This window comes from Ictalurus furcatus, chromosome 23 (genome assembly GCF_023375685.1).
Source record: "Ictalurus furcatus strain D&B chromosome 23, Billie_1.0, whole genome shotgun sequence".
NCBI lineage: Eukaryota > Metazoa > Chordata > Actinopteri > Siluriformes > Ictaluridae > Ictalurus > Ictalurus furcatus.
In genome coordinates this window covers 17,243,368-17,262,323 of record NC_071277.1, presented here as the reverse complement: position 1 = coordinate 17,262,323, position 18,956 = coordinate 17,243,368, and the positions used below count along the sequence as shown (strand labels likewise).

General features: G+C 43.2%; 2 protein-coding genes across 3 annotated transcripts in view; both read right to left on the bottom strand.

Annotated features, from left to right (window-relative positions):
- The window catches only part of LOC128599835 (protein argonaute-3), a 42,557-nt gene extending 32,352 nt beyond the window's left edge, over positions 1-10,205 (bottom strand). The window contains exon 1 of one of the 2 annotated variants that reach the window (XM_053611826.1): positions 9,488-10,205. In XM_053611826.1, the coding sequence (XP_053467801.1) occupies positions 9,488-9,506 (19 nt within the window). In that variant the 5' untranslated portion in view covers positions 9,507-10,205. The remainder of the gene's footprint in view (positions 1-9,487) is intronic. The other variant, XM_053611827.1, reaches the window with a different exon arrangement.
- The window catches only part of ago1 (argonaute RISC component 1), a 29,927-nt gene continuing 20,820 nt past the window's right edge, over positions 9,850-18,956 (bottom strand). Inside the window, exons 15-19 of the mRNA XM_053611828.1 lie at positions 17,730-17,924; positions 15,546-15,680; positions 15,229-15,330; positions 14,918-15,117; positions 9,850-14,463 (exon numbers count right to left, since the gene is read on the bottom strand). Coding sequence (XP_053467803.1) covers positions 14,355-14,463; positions 14,918-15,117; positions 15,229-15,330; positions 15,546-15,680; positions 17,730-17,924 — 741 coding nt within the window. The 3' untranslated portion in view covers positions 9,850-14,354. The remainder of the gene's footprint in view (positions 14,464-14,917; positions 15,118-15,228; positions 15,331-15,545; positions 15,681-17,729; positions 17,925-18,956) is intronic.

The following is an 18,956-nucleotide window of genomic DNA, read 5'->3' as shown; positions in this document are numbered from 1 at the left end:
TCCTCTACAAACGTAGGGGGCTCGTTATCGTTGCCGTAGCTCTCATATGATTGCTTACGTGAACTTTATTTGCTGTTCCATATACGATTTGCTGGAGTCGAACATCTTTTAAGTTTTTAACGATTATTATAAAAAAAAAAATTTAAAAAAAATCCACGTCAGAAAGATATCGGTCCTGCCTGTTGTTGATTAATGCCAGTGGTGATGTTTTACAACGCAACTACGTAGTCATGTCGCCAGAAATCGATTCATCAGCGTCCCAACGTGTAGCGAGCGAGGGTCTTTACCAATGTCCGAACTTGTACACTATATACTAATTCACGCCCTAGGGAGCGGATTGAGACGCACCCGAAGAATAAATTTTAATAAGTACTTTTTAAATACAATTTCCTGACGCATTTTAAACAGAAAATTTGGTTAATTCTTCAGAATATTGTCCCGACACACTCAAGTTTTAAAACACACTTGCTTCGACTTTGTTATGACAACCTTAATGATGATATTATTTTAAAATCCCAATGAAATAAATAAGAAGTTTTGGGGGGGTTTTTTAATCTGGTTTTGTTTTGACATACAGACCTATGTAATATAACTAATTAGCATATTCATATTCATTGAGAGCTGCAGTCAAATCACTTTCTCTAAATTGAGTCATTTCAACCTCATGCCCTAAACAAGTCCAACGTCCCCAAGCTACTACTCAAGTCTTGAATTGGGGTGGGGGACAAACAAGGATGATCTACATGGGGTTTTCCATCTAGTCCTTTTACACTAATTCTGAAAAAGCTCACTAAAATAAGGCACACCTTCTGACCAATCAGATTCCAGCATTCCACCACGCTGTGGTACAAGACAACATTATTATACCCCGAATTTATTTATATAAAATAATCATTGTGGTATAGGTGAATATAGATACAGTCGTGTGAAAAAATAAGTACACCCTACAGAAATGGTTGGGTTGTTTTTTTTGGATAAAGCAAACATGTGATTCTATTTGAAACAGTGCCTATTAATAATGGTGATACACAATCAAATGGAACAACTGACATAATACATGTACTTATTTTTTCACATGACTGTATATACGTGAGGCTTTACATGGAATAATAATGGCCACGTTAATCGACTTGCAGGATCGCACTACTTTTAAGAAGGTATGTAGGCGACGTAAACCGTACCAACATAAATCGGAACATATTTCCAAAGCACACGTCGCTCCATGGTTACTAGAAGTGTCGAGTTAAAAATGGCTCGCTGATCACACGAGGGGTTTTGTGCTTTTACCCGTCATTATTCCTGATCTCAGCTTAATTCCAAATCCAGAGCTGGAGCGGGTCGTCTCCTGCAGACACGGGTCACGCTGCAGATCCCGTCTGTCTTACCACAGAAAGAGTCTGAGTTTCCAGACCAATTGTGATGGAAATGATCAGAATGCTTCAAGCAGGCCACACACACACACACACACACACACACACACACACACACACACACACACTATTCAGAGGCAGACACAGAATGGAATGCTCACTAACGAAAGATTTGCTGAGATAACCTTTTTCCAATATTGTAATAGTTGTCTAACTATTTCGCGAAACAAGAGTTGGTGTAATAGATTGATATATCCATAGATCAACTGATTATCAAAACGATCGTTATTTCAGCAGGCGTGCGCGAAGACGTAAAACCGAGCAAAATAAAGTGCAGCGAAAGCCTTCGTGTAACACCACTGCTTACTAAAACAAGTCGAGAAGATATAAAGATTCGAGCCAGACTTGAAGACTACCTTTGTTGCGAGGACAGAACAGATCCAAAACATTGGCCAATGACTTGATTTTTTTGTTGCTGTTGTTGTTGAAAGCCCAAACACGATGTCTACACTAGAAACTTTGTTAGAAGAGGGTGACAATCATAAATCCAAATTAGATAAAGAATAGCACGCTCCAGACAGTGCGGTTATATGAGAATAACCCACTCCAATCACAAGCCAGTGCATTAATTTCATATAACTGCATGGTCTGGAGTGCGTCATTCCTCTTATACCACAGCTCTCTCTCACTCTCTCTCTCTCTCACTCAATCTCTTTCTCGCTCATTTTACTGAGAAATCGTAAAGCTAGGGCTGCGTAATTAATTGAATATTGATCTCGATTATGATTTTGACTGCCCACGATTACATGAACACAAATCAACTGCGATACTGGCGTTTAAAGTTCGTCCTTCCCTCATAGGAAACTCCGCTGCATATTAAATCAAGCGCTTCCTAAACTTACAGCCGATCACCAGAGCGGCATGGGGATGACGTCATTTTGTACACCAAAACCCGGAAACGAGTTAGGATTTTCTCCCTTCAGTTCCATCGTCCCAAATCAATGGGTTTTTTATTTATTTATTTATTTTTTTATTCGGATTTTGGTTAAAAGCCTGAAATAACGTCTGTGGTGAACACAAGCTCAAAATATTTTTCACGCTTTATTCTACTACATAAAAGACAGCAGTAAAACCCCACTCAATTTTTAAAAAAAAGAAGCAGCAGCTTTTACATGTATTGAAAAAGGCGGTTGCTAACTGGCGCGTAATGAGGGTTTAGGACGGATGCAGGTGCAGATAAGAGCTTTATTGAAGAGAGGCAGACAAATCCAAAACGTGAGACAATAGCGTGGTCAAAAACAGGCCAAAGGTCAGGCGATCGGCAAACGGGCATAAACAAGACTAAACAAGGATCAAACGACGAGGCCGAGAATAAGATCAAAACTATGAGACGTGAAACTATGAACAAATGCTTGGGACACGGAATACTTACGCAATACTTCACGTCGGAACGATGAGACACGAGTGGTTTAAGTGACAAACGTAATTAAGGGTGGTGACAAAACAGCTGAGACTAATGATGACACATAAGGGAACAACCAATGACGATACGGGGGCAGAGACCGGTCAGAAATCATAACAAATGCACATGTAGAAAGTCCCTAAAAAAACTCGGAAGTGCGTTGCGAAATCAGACTACAGATGTTGTCGTGGACATTAAACGTCCTCACTCCGAACATGATAAGTCTTTTCAGATAAACTGGTTCAGGTGTTCTGTGCACAAGTCCCCAAAAAAAAATAAACGTAAGAGTAAATCTGTATAATGGAAAACGTTTTAAATCAAGTTTGGGAAAGTTATCAGAAGCTCCATGATGGTGACGCTGCAGTCGAGCGACCGTGGTGTATTTCGTTTATAACATATTGTTAGCGGTTTGTTTCTGAGGATTGTATTTAGGCTTCAAACTTCATAAAAGTTCATTTGTGAAAGTTATCTTGATGGACAAAACGTGTTAGTGTTGTAAACTTTTGTTGATCACGGAGCTTATTTTTTTTGCAATAATCCAAAAGCCTATGTGAAAATCCTGTTGGGTTTTTGTTGAGGGAACCGGCGTGATGCTAACTTCCGGGTTCTGGTATGACATCATCCCTGTGTCACCGCTCTATTGGGTGATTTGTCTGCGTCTCTCCTCCTGTAAACACGGTTATTGCCTTTTCTGCATATGCATGAATTGTTTTCATTTGGTGAATGGAATTTTTTATTTTTAGTTATCCTATATTTTGGGTACAATTTTATTTATATTTTGCTTCTACGAGATGACGCGCTTTAAGGACTTTTAAGGAGATTATATATATTTAAAAAAAAAAAAAAAACCAAAAAAAAAAAATCAACGATTTTTACCACATTGAAGATGACGGTTTACTTTGCTAAACAAAATGTGTTTCTAAAAAAAAAAAAAAAAAAATTTTAGCTCATGCGGCACGTCCACTCTGAAAGTCCCTGTGTATGAGCGGTTACTATAGAAACAATAACCTATTAGAACGAGTGCACGAATACGAACCTATCGTTCATGTCATCATGAAGTCATGCTGTTGTATGAGAATTCATATCTTCTGACCATTCGAGAATTCAGCCTCACCCCTGGTATAACCTGTATTAAAATGCACTTTATTAACAGACTCTCGTTAATGTATTATTCGATTAAACAGAACCGGGGAGCACTTTAGAGCTTCCACTCGCAGGGTAATACTGGCTAGTTAATGAATTCATGATCTGTCCTGATCATAACGGAGGATAAAATACTATATTAGTAATACATTGCTCCTCGGACATCTCTGTCCGCTCTAGTCTGTAAACAAAAGTGACTTTTTTTTTTCCCCACTCATATATTAAATATAAACAGCGTGATGTTTCGACACCGTGACGCGAAACGAACGAGGGGGAAAGGTGGCGGAGGTTGCCATGGTCCTTTTTATCTTCCATTCGCCCGACCACGTAAACTCAGTGCTCCGCTCATGAGTCATCAGATAAACTCTCAGAAACACACTCACTCACACACACACACACACACACACACACACACACACACACACACACACACACTGGTATACACACCACTCCACTGCCTTTAATCCTGAGGTGAAGCTTGTTCTCCCACGCTCACCTACTCACTACCACCTCATTCTCATTTTCATTCACGCACGCGCACACACACAAAAGAGTTGCCGGAGAATGGCGTCATCAGATCTTCCACGAAAAAGCAGCCTCGAGAATCAGGGCCACAAAAGAGGAGGAGAAAAAGATCTCTAGAAAAAAATACAAGAGCGCGTCAATCACCGTGCCTCTGTGGAGCTCAGAGTCCCACGCGTTTCTACAAAAAAAAAAAAAAAAATGCCTAATTTCAACTTCCTGTTGCCCACAACACCCACAAAACAATGTTTTACAAACACAACGCTGAATCTTTAACGACTTTCAGAGAACGAAACGAAGCCGAGACTTCTCTTTTCTTCTCCTCCACACTAGAGGCCCATATGAGCTCCACAATATAACACACAATGCAACAGACCGAACAACATGATTAGAGTCGTAACACAATAATCCAGCTTTCATTCACACTCTCAGAGACGAGCGGCCGATGCTCCAGGTCCGTTCTGGAAAAGCAGACGTTACCACTGTTGTATACATGATGGATGGATATAATATATATTACATCAAATCAATGGCATCCATTCGATAAAACTTAACTTGTAATTTATGATTAAAAACACTTCAAAAATACATCATCATAACCATGATATCTCAGAAAAGTATCGCATGATCGTTTATCGCAATACCGATATTATAATCGATATATCGGCCAACTCTTGTGGTTAATTAGCGTCATCTTAATCGCACTATTAAAGAGTATGAGAGTTCATAGTGAAAATAAATGTGTTTTTTTTTGTTTTCCTCCAGAAAGAAGAGCGCTCTTCGTGTTTTCTAATCGCGTCATGCATTCAGAGTTCGCAGGGTTCGAATTTTTGCAAAATAAATTTTTTTTTGATTATTTGCATTCAGTCTGACTGGCACGATGAACGTGAGGTGAGGGTTCGGCGCAACGACGTTTGGCACGTCAGACGGCGCTGAGAAAAAGTGGTGCGTGTCCCTGCGCTTGACCATATGAATGAGCTCCATTCTGGGCCAGGGACGGTGAATGAGCCTCTCTGTTATAGACATATCACGATACTACAGCTGAGAGAGAGAGAGAGAGAGAAAGAGAGAGAGAGAGAGAAAATATATAAAATGTGCACTACTACTGGTCATGGAAGGGAATCAGAAAGGCATGAAGATGAAATGAGGAGTAAGAAGGGAGGGGGAAAAAAAAAAACAAAAACCTTGATCACCTAAAATCAACAAACTTGTGCTAATGTCAGCCTTCAGGCTCTTTTCCTCTTAGTGTCGGTCTCCTGAGCACAAAGCGCCTCTCTAAACTGTCCATTGACTCCATGTTGCCTCTGTAGAGAGGCCCCTCTCTCACTCTCTCCAGACACACACACACACACACACACACACACACACACACACACACGGTAAGATCTGTTTGCCACTGAGCCTGAAACATTTCCCAGGCCAACAGTCGACTCCAGAGGGTCCTGAGCTCCGAGACTGAGCGAGATCACCACGTCCAGTGTTATACTGAGGACGGACATGAAGTTCAACATGGAGATGACGCCGTCAAAGAAAGCGCAACTGCGTACACACTCCCTAGAAACCATCAGCTCTATACTGCCTGCTTATGGAATGCAAGGGGGGGTGAGAGAGAGGGGGAGCATGAGAGAGAGAGAGAGAGAGATAGAATGAGACGTGAAATCCACTTAAAATTTTTCTTCACACCACTTCAACATAAACATCAAATGTCTCTCTCTCTCTCTCTCTCACACACACACACACACACACACGAGAAGTGGGCAGGCAGGAAGAGACAAAAAGAGCTGCACAGGACTGAGTGTGTGTGAGCGTGGAGATGCAGGAGATCCGTTGCACACACACACACACACACACTACACCAGTTAAACTGTCCTTATGAAGTAACACAGCTGGAACGTCCCTCTCTCTCCTGCACTACACACTCAGTGACGGGAAACACCTGGCACCTTACGCACCGTTAACCACCACTCCCAACGTACACTGAGCAACCGGATTCACTAACCATACTCTGTGTGCGTGTGTGTGTGTGTGTGTGTGTGTGTGTGTGTGTGTGTGTGTAGTCTTTCAGTCAGCTATGATATCAGCATTGTGACAATGTACATCATCATGCGTATTTGCAGGTCCACAGTTCCACGTCCTTCTTCTACAGGTGAAAGATTTTATCCGATGTTTTCCCCCCAAGCCTACTTCACGGATATTAAAAGCACCTAACGTTCAGCTGCGCACCAGCACTAAACAATGATGCACCGCGCGCTCGAAACGAATAACTGCAATTATTCACAGCCTTTAAGATTCATTCAGTATTTAAGTTGACTCCGCCCCCCTTTAATATCGAAATCAGATCGCACCATTTTAAAATGTTTCCTACGTTACCCACAATGCTGTTGGACTAGCAGCTGACCGTGGTGCAGCGGGATTTAGCCCTCGCTTCGTCTCTACGTAACGAGAGCGACGCAGTGGCGCTTCAGTCCGTCAGTCCGTCCAGCTCTCTCTTCTATCTCTCGGCTCCTCGTCTCTACACTCCGCTCAAAAAGATCACCTTCCAGAGCTTCAACTTTCGTTTTAAAGTTCTCGCCACCTTATAGATCGCTATCTAGCCGAGTCATCGGCGTGAAATCGGTAAGCGCTCTGCACAGCCGGATAAATCTCCAGCGAGCAAAAAAAAAAACCAAAAAAACCCCATCCTGCTCATGGAAAAGTGGAAAAATAAATAAATAAATAAATAAATAAAATCCTATCCTAATCTTGATCACTTTTGCCCAATGCACCTTTAATTTTTTTTCTCTCCAATTAAATCTCACTGTAACCGAGACAAGCAACGTGACCTCGCTGAGGAATAACGCAAATCCAGCCACATGTCGTAAATCGACACGTCAGCCCCATGATCAATAAACACATCGGAAACATTTCAACATAAACACGTTTAGGTTTCAGGGTGGACTTCGTTGTTAATAGAACATTCAGACGTCTTTAATATATTAGTCTGTGAATAATAAAAAAACAAAATGACTTCAAAGCGTGCAAAAGCTGTTTCCTTTATAAATCATCACGTAGCCCACAGACAGCCTGCTAATCGTACTGAGGAATCAGCGATGCGTGGGCCGGTCGCACTTTTCTTTAATCCGTGGGCGCGACGCGACGGTGATGTCAAACTTAATAGGTTAGGGGTTGGATGCGGGATCGCTCACTGAAGGTTAACGAAGATAAGAGAAGAGTCAGCGTTGACTAAGGTGAAATTCGGCCCTGGTTCTGCTACGACTGAGCAACAGAGGTGTTTCATCTACACAGCGAGGACGGCGTTGGTTAAGGCGATTCGACAGGAATCCCCCTGCTTTCATTTCTGATGAATATTAGTCATGTTCGCTCTCCAGTGGGGTTTCCCAACAACTGCCAGGGCAGACCCACCTGTCCACCGTGAGCATTACAAGACAGGGTATATGATCTCCACGGTCACGCTGATCATCCTCAGAGCAACCGCATCCTTAAAAAAAAACAAAAAACCTTAATCTTCCTATTAACAAACTCATCATGATGCTCGAGAGCACGGCGTTATAGAAAAATAATCGATTACAGAGGAGTGTAGCGTGATCCGACACGAAGCAGAGTTACCATCACCGCTACAAAAATTATTAATTTCAATTTGACCATGAGTAAAAAAAAAAACGTTTATCAACTAAAGAACAACATGTAATACTTTTGAACCATCAGGGTTTATTCCCACCTCGCACCCATAAGCAAGATGAAGCAATTACAGAAGAGGAATCAATGACCTTCATAACTCATCATGATGCTGATGGGAGCAGGAAAACGTAATTAGATGAAAATGTGCTCCATAGCAGAACATTTTAATCCGGTTCTGAGATCCATAACGATCCTTAACGACACGGACTAGCAAGGGATCAACGAGGACCGGAGAACCGGTACATTAACCCGCTTCCTTGGACTTACACACTGTTTAAAGCTCAGGAAGGACTTGCTACGGAGCTGATGAGAAGACGACTACAAGAAAAGAAAAGAAAAAAAAAAAACCACACTCTCCTTTACCTGTCGCTCGAGTGGTTCAATCTTCACTCCCTTTAGTATTTAGTCTAGTAAAGCTACATCGGTATGCTGACGAACTTCCTTTTAAAATAGGAAGTCGGTGACGGTGTGGTTAAGTGGTTCACAGGTTTGCTAAAACAGCTAACATACACTACACCTCCCTTTCGTGAAGTCTAAACTTGACTATAGTTAAGTGATCTAGCTTAAACGTGGAGAGAACAGAGAAGAGATTAACGAGAGCGTTGTGCTGTCTCCGACGGCAGAAGATTTCACACCACCACCTTCGCGACATCGTAAACGGCGAGATGAGACGCCGTGGCGTCTTTTCGGAGTTTACACCGACTGTGAACCAAGACGAATCTTGGTATAAAATAATACTCTCTCTTACAGATGGAGAAGCCCTGACAAGTGTATAGACAAAAATCCAGCAGCTTGAAGTTGGGAAAACACCACTGACAGAAAAAAAAAAAAGTCATACAACCCCCAACTTGCAAATTCTTTCAAATGAATCAATTGAACGAGCGACCGTTAGAAAAGGGAATAGCTGGAAAAGCACCAGGTAGTACGTCCGTGGGCGGGGCTTATACTGAGAACACTTTTAATTGGACAAACACAAAACTAGTACAGGATGAGTAATCAGAAAATGTGTATCATTTTCACAGTACTGATATATCATTTATTTAGAACTATAAAAACTATAAGCATAAGAAGAAAATGAAAATATGTCCAAATGTAATTTTTTTAAAATAGATATACTATGGTATCACTGTCCATAATACTCTGAAAGGTTTTTATTTTATTTTATCTCATGTTAGGAGTCATTTTAAAGTCCAACTATGCACCTTAAAATATTTTTAAAAGGTATACTAGTTATGGTAGCATGGTTGCGAGAAGAAAAAGACTTTATTTCAGAGTGTATAAGTTAAAGACAGCCTCAGATATTTATATTTACCTGAAGTTCCGATTTCCATTCATGAGGCTCTCTGTCCGGTTCCTTCCCCGGCTCACAGAAGAAGAAAACTCCGGTTTCCCGAGAGAAAAATCCAAGGAAAATCCCAGGTACAACCCAAATGTGCTATCTGTAAAGGTTCTCGTCCAGAAATGCGGTTAGAAATGGCGTTACTCGCGGGGCGAGAGGGGCCGCCCCGGGCGTCAGGGGCTCTTCCGTCTCCCCGCGACTCGACCACGGACGCTCGGTCACTCTTCACCGCTTGCCCTGACAGAACGACGGAGCTAGCTAACTGTACACGGTAGCTTGTCGGAGGATAGTCTAACGTCCAGAAAATTTGGCTCAACTACCCAGAACAACAAAGAGAGGGAAACATTTTTTATTTATTCCAAAAAAAAAATAAAATAAATTTGTTCGTGACAAGAATGACTCGCGTCTGCGCTCGCGAAGTAGCTAAAAGTTTAGCTAGCTTGGTGCCATGCTAACTTAGCTAGCCAGCGAGCCAGCTCGCTTAGCCGAAATTCCCATCCGAAACACGGCTGTTCTCAACAAACCAAATAGCTGTTAAAATGTCTCAGGTTGTTGTTTTTTCCCGACACTTTATCTCGTCGTTAAGCGGTGTCAAGATGTCAAGTCCAGAAACCGTTTTTGTTGCTTTTCCAGGCCGGTTTTCAAGCACCGACTCGCTCGCCTCCTCGGGGGCTCTGACTGGCTAAATATGGTGAGAGCGTTAATCTATGACGACCGACGCAGCAACGTTTGACAGCTGGACGCTGATTGGTCGACAGTCTAACGTCCACGCGCGAGAGCCTCTAAAACCCGCGAGCTTATTGGTCAGTAATCTAGTGACGACATAGGAACCCCTGAGAGGTGAGCGTTCATTGGTCGACAGCAGACGAGCGGTTATGGGGGGGAGAGGGGGAGGGTGTAGCAAAATGAAGAGAAACATACGTCAGAGGAAATAAACTTTTTTCCCCTCTTCAGTTGTTCAGGGTTTTTTTCCCCCCCAAGTAATTTAAGTAAATGTACGTCTTTTTGTCATAGACAGTTATATTATGAGAAATATTATCATTTATAGTGTGTTTATTAGTGCTTCAAGAAAGACCTGACTACAATCTTGCTCACTACAATCTTCCAGAATGGTGAAATCATATCCATCAAACCATTGGCATGATCAGCAAACCAAAACACTACCATCCATCCATCCATCCGTCTACTGCTTACCCATTACTATGCAGGATCTCAGGGACCTTGGAGCCTATCCCAGGGGATTCCTGTGAGATTTCCAAGCCAATTGTTATATATAATCTCCCCAACCGGTCCTGGGTCTTCCCTGGGGTCTCTGAGGACTCTGAGGCCCAGACAGTCTAGCTGAGGTGGTCAGCCAAGGCTTCCATGTCCCCTGCCACAGATTTCAGCTACTAGAGTGGAATCGCCAGACGATCCCAAACCGACTGAGTACACTATAAGGCCAAAAGTATGTGGACACCTGACCCATATGTGCTTTTGGAACATCCCCATTCCAGATTTAATGCCCTCTTTGCTGTTATAGTAATATACAATATAGTGTATAACCTTTCCAGCAGGGTCTTCCCCGGGATCTCCCTCCAGTGGGCATCCTCGTAACTATTTACATTTAGCTCATTTGGCTTTACAATTGAGACGCCACGATTCACATCCTTCTGACCAGTAGCCCGATGCCTTTATCACTGAGCTACCCCTGCCCTGAACCACCTCACCTGTCTCCTTTCCCTTCAGAAGACCAGCAGCCCTACTCCAAGTTTTTCCCAGATTGTTAAATTGAGAAAAACAGCCCAGCTACAGATTTCAGCTCCTCCTGAGGGATCCCCAGATGTTCCCATGCCAACTGTTGAAATATAATCTCTCCAGCAGGTCCTGGGTCCTTGCTGATACAGTTCTACTGGGAGTTGAATAGAGGACACACAGATTGGTCTTATATTTCGCATAAATTACCAACAGAAGCTTGATGAGATCCTGCTTCATTACTGACATCCTTTGTGATGTCAAACACACCTCTGGAGACAATTCTAAACTCAGTTATTGGCTGATATTTACAAGACACATTGTAATTTCATAAAAAACAACTTTTATTTCCTTTTAAAAAATAACCCTCCCCAACACTATTACATACAGAGCCAAAATAACTTTGTTCACGTGTACTTCCAAATCAGCCTATTGGGAAGTGCTCAGATAAGGGCTGTTTCTTTTGCAGTGGCTTTGTATTGCTTTTACAGTGAGGCTGAGTCAAGTTAGATCTCCAGTTCCTTCTCTTTGGGTCTAAGGGGCTTTTCCCCCTACTTGAGGCTCCTTTGACTTGTGAGTTAAGTACTGCATCATGATATAAAACTGCTGGATCGGATCGGATCGGATCAGAGCTCTCACAATTCCATAGGCCCAACCATCAGAGGCCATTTCAAGTTATAAATACATTTCGAGTTGATGTTGGCTGAAACATAATACTCATTTAAAAAAGTAAACCTATTCAACCGTTACATACCAAGATCCCTTTGAAATTTCAATGGACCATGTGTGTGTGATGTTACATTTTGTTTTGAGGTGCTTTTGAGGCTAAAACAAGTGAAAGTGAATTCACCCCCCACTCCCCCCCCCCCCTTACAGTGACCCCTTGGTGGCAACCAAGGGGCAACAAGTGCAGTTACAATTAATAAGAACAATTTACGGCATAGAAATGAAGGGAGCATGGTTACTGAGGATTCGGTCACAATTTAAACATGCAATACATAAAACCACAATGACATGGATGGGTAAAAAAAAAAACAAAAAAAAAACCTTCCGTAACATCAATTCCTGTGTACATGGTACACATCAGGTAGAAATCCAGGCAGATATGTAAGTATATGTGTGTGTGTGTGTGTGTGTGTGTGTCATGGCTGCTACGTGGGAGGATGCGACTTGGGCTTTGTAATCATAAGGCTGTGTGTGTGTGTGTGTGTGTGTGTGTGGGATGTCGGAGAAGACGGGTGGGTTGTGCATGACCTGACCTGATGGCAGAGCTTTCGCATTTCTACGTAGGAGAAGGTGGTGGGTAGCTACATGGTTGATACAAAAAAAAACATGTTCCTGTGTCCTTTGAGTTAGTGTGAGAACGAGAGAAGGCGGGAGGGGAAGTGTGTCACGTCCTTCTCGCAGTGTGGAATGTGCAGCGTGAGCAGAGAGCGCTCACCACGGCTGTGTGTATTGCTTTGTGTACAGACCAGTTTAGAGATGCTGGAAGGCTCTTGTGGAATAGGAAGGAAAGATTTGTGTGTGATCTTGCGTCTCTGTTATTTATCTGCAGTGTCGGAATGCTGCACGGTCGGTTTCCTCACATACAGACGCAGTCTGTCTGAAACAGATGCACGTTTCCAAAAGATAAGTGCCCCTTTGAATGGATGGCATCACATTTGGCTGGTTCAGAATGCTGGTTTCTGTGTTGCGCACATAGAAGTAACTTATCTTAAATGTATGGAAGTCCATAGAGGCCATGTGGGTTTTTTTTTTTTTCTCTGATTTGTAATACCAAGATGTCGAACGGGATGCTACACCGGTCTATCACAGACCAAGGGGCAATTAAAAGTATCCAAATCAACTGGAGAACCAGAAGGAAATCCACATGGACACGGGGAAAACATTTGAACGTGTAACCCAGCACGTCCAAAAATAAAAACGTACCCAATTTCCCCTTTAGCCCAAATATATTCAAATCGGCCAAGACACGTTTAGAAGCTTGCTTCTTCAGTTTTGTGCTGGACCTATAAGGGTATCAATTCTACCCCCACCTTTAAACTTTAAACCACGCCTCCTTATTGTTTTGTTTCGAATCTGTGATGTCCTTTTGTCCATTTGGGATCTAGACATTCAGTTTACACAATGCTAAACCGGAGGCTATTAGCTTTCCTTATTTGTTTTAGCTACATTAGCCTCAGAGCATCAGTGCGAAACTAAAAAAAGCAAGCGAACCTCAGACATCAAATATGTTTCGGCCAATCGACTACATTTGGGCTCTGGAGGAAATTGCGAACTACTCCTTTAACTCTATATCTACCACTTTAGCCTTATACCTAGCCTTATCTATGCGGCATACAGTGGAGCTTAAGCTGCCTAGATGATCGAGTGAAAAAAAACATCTAAGGAAGAACAAGAGACAGAGGAAAAAAACAAAATAAAACAAACCAAAAAAAAAAAAAACAATGTATGACCCCTTTGGACTTCCATATAAACGCACTCTAACTATTGTTACGCTAGTGCTGCCCCTGACTACGGAGGCATGTCTAAATAAGATCGGCTACACTCGAGAGCGCTGGGCACAACGATGCGTCTCCAGCATCCACGGCGTGCTACGGTCCGGAGTACAGAGACAAAGACGTAACCGCCTAGCTCACGGTGTCTAAAAGCTAACTCTAAGTGCTAAAATCTTTCATTCAAGGCTGTTCGAAAATAAAAACACAATAATAAAAAATAAAAAAAAAGTGTCTGTAGAACAAGAATTAAAACCACACGAAAAGGTGTCGACGCTTGTTTTCCCCGCTGAACACTGATGCGAGACGAAGCGTCCTAATGGAAGTCAGATCTTCGGATGGGTTGTGCCATTGCTTCTCCTCCATATTGCATACGAACATACATACATACATACATACATACATACATACACGGTGTGAAGGTAGTAAACAACAATACACTTTAAAAAAAACAAAAAAACAACAACAAATAAACAAGGTAAACGAGGCTCAGGCCTGCCAGATGAGGCCACGATGCTGTGTTAGTTCTGTTGAGGTGCGTGGGATCTGTAGTGTGTACTGGCTCGAGCGCAGGGAGGTGACGAGGCTCTTCATCATCACGCCTGAGGCTCTCAGGCGAAGTACATGGTCCTCAGGGTGTCGTGGTGAATCTGCACGGCTTTAGCCAGAGCCTGGGGGTCCCGGCCGTTACTCTGACCCGAGACGTGGCTTCCCTCGCCGCTACAGACAAAGAGACGGAAGAAACGCCATTGTGAGAGGGTGCACTATAGCATCCAACCTGTACCAAAAAGTAACACTCCAAATAACAAATAACAATAGAGACGTCCAAAATGAATCAAAAACACTTCGAATAACACGACAAAATTTGCCAGCGATCGTTTTTATTTCTCCTCTAGAGGCCGCTCTCGCACCGTATACCGACAGCGGACGCAACTGGTGCGGATGTTTGCCGATAAACCGACAGTTCCAGCAATCAGTGCCGATTAATCGGTCGACGTCGAAAATTGAAAGGATGTGCATTATGACATTCTGATAAAAGTGCTGTATATAAGAGTCCTGGGATGAGCAAAAGACATTCTTCATGATTACAGCAGGAGGTCCAATTGCATCATCATCCGATCGCTGACGAACAATAAACGTCTCTGTAGGTTGCACCAGAGGCTTGAGGACTCACCTGTCGTGCTCTTTGTCCACCAGGTGGTAGCGTGCGCGGAAGGCCACGAGCCGGGCGTAGTAGGCAGGTGCGGGGATGGAGACGGAGCGCGTGCAGCGCACGTACGTATGGCACAGCTGGTAGGTGAGAATCTGGAGCTCGTCAGCAGTGAAGCGATTGTCGTCCCACAGCACGTAGTAATGTGACGGCCGGCTGGTGCCCTGAAGCACAGACAACAAATTGTTTAGAAAACTTAGAACGTTGTTTTTTTTTTTTAAACGTTTCTACTGAAATGCTTTCCCGTTTTTGGTGCCATGCGTGGTTTTATTCACCTGAATTCCTGCATGACTGCACAGGTAGAAATCAAACTCGAAGGGGTGTGTGATGCTGGTGTCGACTGTGGTTCCTGCTGGAATGTTGCCACTTTTCCCAATCTGGCAGGAAAAAAAAAAAAAGAACAACATATTTTTCAAATCATTTTAAGGTTTAAGCTGAAAACTGTGTTCTCTGCTGTTGACTCGGCTGTTTCCCAAAACCAAACGAAGCATGTACGTGTTTTTTTTTCTTCTTCTCCCCACCGAGTGTGACTTTGTTTTTGTTTGAGGTCTCGGCCCATTGCTCTCGGCGCCGATTCGATTCGGGAACTCACCCTCTCGGACTTGTCGGCGCAGAACAGCCGGGTGTGGTGGCGCTTCTGCACCACGATGTAGGTGATGCCGGGCTGGTAATCCTTCTCCAGCTTGATGCAGGCGTCCCGGATGGCCAGTAGCTCGTAGTGCAGAATCTGTAGGACATAGAACGGCCGTGACTCATGCTGCCTCATCATCTCCATGATCTCACTCGCTCGTCATTCCTAAAACACTGTTCCCGAAACGACCGGCTCTGCTCATCTCCAATCCCGTCAAAGCAAAACATTACTCAAACACACCCCCCACCCCCGACCCCACCCCAATCCAGTTTTTATCTTCTTACACAATAAAGCAATGAATATGGTGTAAGTTAATACGTCCATTTTTTAGTGTTGTTACGGTAGACATTTGCTAATCCATTATTTACAGGAAGAGGGCTTTGGCCGAACCCGTGTCGTGATGACGTCACATGACGCGTCTTGGCCCAAATCTGTGGAAAACCTGCAGTAATTTTGGAAAAATTGCAATCTCCTCCGAATATTTCTACGATCGTGATATCACGAAATCCTGGAGGGACTGATACAGAAAATGAAAACTTTTAGTATGTTAAAACAACAAAGCGATCAGACGGAGAGAAAGCTGTTGGGTGCATCTCGTCTACAAACGCTGTGATTGCATTATAATAATTCTGTTACGACTGTAATTGCACTGAACTTCAACAAGAGCCTGTTGACACTCAGCAGAAAGCGGATAAAAGTCAGATGGATGTACACAAGCGCACCTCGAATGTCTTACACACCTAAGCATTGTGAGAATCCGTAGTGCTGTAAGTGAACCGGACAATGCAGTGTAACCTAATGCGGTGTAACCTAATGTGGTGTGACGTAATACGGTGTGACGTAATGCAGTGTGACGTAATGCGGTGTGACCTAATGCGGTGTGACCTAATACGGTGTGACGTAATGCGGTGTAACCTAATATGGTGTAACCTAATGTGGTGTGACGTAATACGGTGTGACGTAATGCGGTGTAACCTAATATGGTGTAACCTAATACGGTGTGACGTAATGCGGTGTAACCTAATATGGTGTAACCTAATGCGGTGTGACGTAATACGGTGTGACCTAATACGGTGTGACCTAATGCGGTGTAACCTAATACGGTGTGACGTAATGCGGTGTAACCTAATATGGTGTAACCTAATGCGGTGTGACCTAATACGGTGTGACCTAATACGGTGTGACCTAATACGGTGTGACGTAATGCGGTGTAACCTAATGTGGTGTGACCTAATGCGGTGTGACCTAATGCGGTGTGACGTAATACGGTGTGATGTAATACGGTGTGACCTAATGCGGTGTGACCTAATGCGGTGTGACCTAATGCGTGAGTATTCTTGGAGAATACTTGGAATACTCTTAATACAGTTAATACTGGTAGTGGAAATGTGTTAGATAATACCAGACCTGGAATGCTGTCAAACCCTAAATCAGATATACAGTCATTTTCAGAACAAGCGGTTTGAGGGAATAGACGTTTCTGCGTATCGTCACAAGATTGTAAAATCACTGAACCAGAATGGCGGCCTGCGACAACAGCTGGGTGCTGCTGGTGCTATTTTTACCCAGACCCTTGCTGTAATAATATACAATCATCAAGTGTAGTGTAAATAAAACTGCAATCCTTTTGGAAACACTTTATACTAGGTCGCCCTTTAGATCATATCATTTACCGCATTCGCTCACGGTTTCGCACGGATTAATATGCCAGAATTGATGTATTTCTACTGAATGCCTACATTAATCAATATTTAATCATAACAACCAATATGAGCTAATGTCTTCATTAATATTTGTGGTGGTTAATAGAGTTTAAATGCTGGGTGCCGATATTTATTAATGGAGCATTTTATCTCGTCATGGATGGAGAACGTTTTCACAAATGCAAGTGTATTTATTGAAGAAAAAAAAAAAAAACAACACAACAACAACCAATTACTACATGTTTACTCACTACGTTATTATTATTTTATGACTTATTAGTGCAATAAATAATATTAGTTAAGGGAAACTTACTGTAAAGCATTGCCTTCTCTTCTCTTATTTTTTTTTTTGCTTCTTCTATCTGTTCTTTCTACTACAGACAACAAAGCCTGATGAACTGTGAAGGACGCACGATATGTCCGTGTTGATCTCAGAGCTGACCTGTGGTAGCTGCCCTTCAGGAACGCCGTCCCTGTAGAAGATGATCCGGGTGGGCTTGAAGCGGGTGGACTTGTAGAACTGGATGAGGAGCTCGCGCACCATGTAGGAGAGATCTTCGATGATCTCCTGCCGTGGCCTCTGCACCCGAACCGTGGCACAGTATCGACTGGGATGTGCGTCCATACTGCCCACTACCTACACAGAGAGAGAGAGAGAGAGAGAGAGAGAGAGAGAGAGAAAGACATATGAGGAGGAGTTCTCAAGGGAGGTTGGCAAAAGCGAGACTGAAAGACTGTCTCACAACAGCTAGGCTCTTGAGCAAAACCTACAACTGCTTGAGGCTGAAGACTCAGTCCTTGGCTGGACTACTTTCGAGTTTGACTGATTGATTGATTTACACCTGTACACTGTAACACCACTATAGCATCCGCTGTCCCACAGAAGGTTCCCTTTTAAGCATGGTTCCTCTCAAGGTCACCTCAGGAAGGCTTTTCTTGCCAGTGTCAACTAAGGCATGCTTGTTAGGGATTTCTGTAAAGCTGCTTAGTGATTGTTAATTTCCTGTTGTGTTAAAAGCGCTATACAAACACAATTGACTATTATAGGATTACCAGGAGGACCGAAATCCCATCTTGTATCAACAAGTAAGAACCGTAAAGGGTGGGAATACAAATGCATCCTGAGGGAGTGTGTAAGCTGTCGGAGTTGCTCTTTGAAGACAACTAACCTCTTCTGTAACGTATATTTATATAGGTAAGGTACATATGTAATGTGTAGATACGGATAGAGAACGGTTTTTCTTTATACATTGCTGTACAAATGCTGCCATCTGCTGGTTAAAGGAAAATAGCGAGTCCTTATTTCACCTCGCTGCTTGGGGAAATGCGGTCAGTGCTGCTCACCACCACACCCTCCACACACACACACACACACACACACACACACACACACCTCTCCTCTTTCACTCTTGCTCTTCCTGTGACTCAGGCATTTGTCACCATCGCATTTCATCGAATGAAAGCGCTCCAGAGCTGACAGGGTGTGTGGTGACGTAGCCGCCTGATCCTGTGTGATTCATCGACCAGCCGTACGCTCTCCCTCTCTCTGCTAACCGCTCCTAATTCCTTCCTCCTCCACCTCTGTTCCGTCCCTCGCCCACTGAAGTGCTCTTTAAAAAGGCACGAGGGCTGAACAGCAGAGCGGCGCTCGGAAACAAAGCCAGAACAC